Here is a 3,193-nt window from a genome sequence, read left to right as displayed (position 1 = left end):
ATACTTTTCCAGAGTATTGAACTGAGTATTGATTTCAATAACTGCCCTTTTAGGCAGGCAGAAGGCAGCAGTTCAAAAATAACTCCATAACATCCTGGATTGCTAATCTACACCAATTTAATCCAGGCCAATCAGATTAGGACTTGTTCTCTCTTTCATTTGGCTTCATTAAAACGGCTGTTAGCATGCGGCTAACTGCTCCTTCATGGAACTCAGGAAAAAATCAGAAACTAAACGTTTTGCATCACCATGGAGAATCTATGCTCAGATTCTATAATCTGGGATTAAGATCTGATGGATGGAAAGGTTGATGAATCTTTTCAGCGTCTGGCTCTCCAATGCGCTGATGTGTTAGCTCCCTGTGTGACATCAGCGCTGCAGTGAATGCTGGGAGGTGTAGTTTGATCTCAGCGACCAACTTTGTTTGCATAAAATGTTGACTTAACTCCTAAACCTCTGTGTGATAAACTAAACCCTCTTCCTTTGAAACGTCTTGGCTCCTCCCATCATCCTCATCTTCCTCCTGGCTTATCACCTCAGCAACAACGACGACGAGGACCTGAGCCCCGAGCAGAAGATGGAGAGGGAGCGAGAGCGGCGGATGGCCAACAACGCTCGGGAGCGGCTGCGCGTCCGCGACATCAACGAGGCGTTCAAGGAACTGGGCCGGATGGTGCAGCTGCATCTGAAGAGCGACAAGCCGCAGACCAAGTTACTGATCCTGCACCAGGCGGTCGCCGTCATCCTCAGCCTGGAGCAGCAAGTCCGAGGTCAGCCTCCAGTCAGCCTGTTCACCGTCTGGGAGTCCTGCTGAGTCATCATGATTTTACATCCATAGACTAGATGAGTTAGAAAGGCCTGAATGTCAGCAGCAAAAACAGCATAAAACTTCAGCTAAAAATATTTAAAAAAACTTTAAATTGATAAAATATTTACTTTGATGTTTTTGTCAAACTGGACTCTGGTTGAGCTCCAGCAGGGGGCAGCAGATCTCCTGTTGATTGTTCTGCTTTCTTTCTTTGCAGAGAGGAACCTGAACCCCAAGGCAGCCTGCCTGAAGCGCCGCGAAGAGGAGAAGGTCACATCAGATGGGACCCCCCTCTCGCTGGCTGCCGCCCACCACGCCGCCGCCGCCGCCATGGGCGATGGACCAAACCCCATGGGACAAATGTAAACCGCAGCAAACTCTCCTCCCCCCTGAATGGTCAGAAGATTTCACTTCTGCACTAACCTGCTGCTGTCGTACGTTTGACTCAGATCAGGCCGACAACCAATCAGCTTCCAGAAACCATCCAGGATGGAAGGAAGGTCACATGACCAAAAATAACCATGTTCCTTTAATTTAGGAGATTTAGTGTTAATTACGGCTTTCCTTTAAAATCCCATTTTACAGATTTCACCGTCTATATCAGCGTTTCTATGGTTCCCATACAGAAAGCAGACGGTGAAATCTGCAAAGGAAAGAAATTCATAAAATTATCTTTCAAAGTAAAAAAAAATAAATAGCTAAATAAAATCTGAAAAAGAATGAAATTAAAAGTGGAACACATAATAATTTACTGTTGAATTCTTGAAACATTTTCTTTTCTTCCAGTAATATTAGAACCAGTTTCTAAATGTGGAAATTTTAACTTTTTTAAACGAGTAATTATTAAATCCACACGTAAACCTAGAGGCCAAAAGCTGAAGATGCCCTTAATTTATTTTATTTCCAGCTAAACACATAATCCTGTTTTCCTTTGATAGAAAACTTTGGACCAATTTGAAATGTTAAATTGAACCTGAATTAAATTTAAAATTATTTTACCAGTAAAAATGTTTTAACAGAACTAAACTGGAATGAAAAATGTAATATCTTTGTAATTAACCTTTGATAAGGTTCAGAAATGTTGAAGAAAGTGTTTCTGTTTGTGATGATGATGATGGTGATGATGGTGATGATGATGATGATGATGGTGATGATGATGATGATGATGACAGCAGGACCGTGGAGCGTCGCCACAGCCGTGGAAATGTTGCTTCACTGGATTTAGAACCGTTCTACCATACGGCAAACCCTTTGCTCATTTTATTACTGCGCCGTAACGCTGCTGTTTACATCTTATTGCCCCGCTGACCCAGCAGTCACGAACCGAAGGCTTAATGGCCGCTCTGACCCGGTTTCCATCTGTTCTCCAGGTCCAAGGTGCCGGAGTTCATCAGGATGATGAGTGACCACTTCCTCTGACGGCGTTTTCCACCCAAACCCGCCAAACAATCACAGTCGCTGTCACTCCAGCCCGACCAAGTAGTTCCTGTGGAAGTCAGAACCGCCGTCGCCTCCGACTCTCCTCATCGCCATCGTCGTCCTCTTCCTCTCCTCCTTCGGTCCAGAAAACGTGGAACTCAGAGTCGCATTTTGTGGCTTTTTGGTGTCTTTTTATCTCCAGCTGAAGCGAACTGGATGTTTCTGATGGGAGACGTTGGACCGGCTGCTGCAGACGGCAGCGGACTCGCTTCTCTGGAAACGCTTCATGTTTTATCAGCATTCCCAACACAAAAGGTTCTATATGGATAAATATAGTAAATTTACATATATATTATATGTGTTTAAGAAAAGAGAAAATGTATAAAAAGTTGGATTTGACGCAGGCAGCGAGGACGGTTGGGGTTAAGGAGGTCAGAACGGAGCAAAACATATCACACGCTGCGTTTAAATGCAGCGACCGAACGCAGAGATCGAATGCCTTCAAACGCCGTCTTTGAACGCAGCGACTGAACGCAGAGTTTGAACGCAGCGGTTGATTGCAGCGTTTAAACACAGCGACTGAACGCAGCGTTTAAACCCAGCAATCAAATGCAGCCTTTGAATACAGCGACTAAACGCAGAGTTTGAACGCAGCGTTTGATCGCAGCGAGCAAACACAGCGACTGAATGCAATGTTTAAACGCAGTGATCAAAAGCAGCGGTTGAACGCAGAGCTAGTTCGCAGCTTTTAAACGCAGCGATTGAACGCGGTGTTTGATTGCAGTTTGATCACAGCCGTCGAAACCAACAATCGAACACAGCGTTTGAACACAGAGCTAGTTCGTAGCTTTTAAAAGGAGCGAATGAAGGCTGCGATCGAACGCAGTCTTTGAACGCAGCGGTTGATTGCAGCGTTTAAACCCAGCAATCAAATGCAGCCTTTGAGCACAGCGACTAAACGCAGCG

At 44.9% G+C, this 3,193-nt stretch overlaps 1 protein-coding gene across 2 annotated transcripts; it reads left to right on the top strand.

Moving 5' to 3' along the window:
- The first annotated feature begins 91 nt into the window (after positions 1-91).
- On the top strand, positions 92-3,187 carry LOC107095592 (transcription factor 4). 2 transcript variants are annotated; one of them, XM_015391747.1, is made up of 3 exons: positions 92-770; positions 1,026-1,170; positions 2,179-3,187. In XM_015391747.1, exons 1-3 carry the CDS (start codon positions 578-580, stop codon positions 2,225-2,227), a joined length of 387 nt encoding a protein of 128 aa, XP_015247233.1. In that variant the 5' UTR covers positions 92-577; the 3' UTR covers positions 2,228-3,187. The 2 variants fall into 2 exon arrangements, with proteins under 2 accessions (XP_015247233.1, XP_015247234.1); XM_015391748.1 differs by having other exon boundaries at positions 103-770; positions 1,026-1,204.
- The last annotated feature ends 6 nt before the right edge of the window (positions 3,188-3,193 follow it).

Source organism: Cyprinodon variegatus, unplaced genomic scaffold (assembly GCF_000732505.1).
Source record: "Cyprinodon variegatus isolate N-32 unplaced genomic scaffold, C_variegatus-1.0 Scaffold558, whole genome shotgun sequence".
Classification (NCBI taxonomy): domain Eukaryota; kingdom Metazoa; phylum Chordata; class Actinopteri; order Cyprinodontiformes; family Cyprinodontidae; genus Cyprinodon; species Cyprinodon variegatus.
This window is presented reverse-complemented; position numbering and strand designations above follow the sequence as displayed.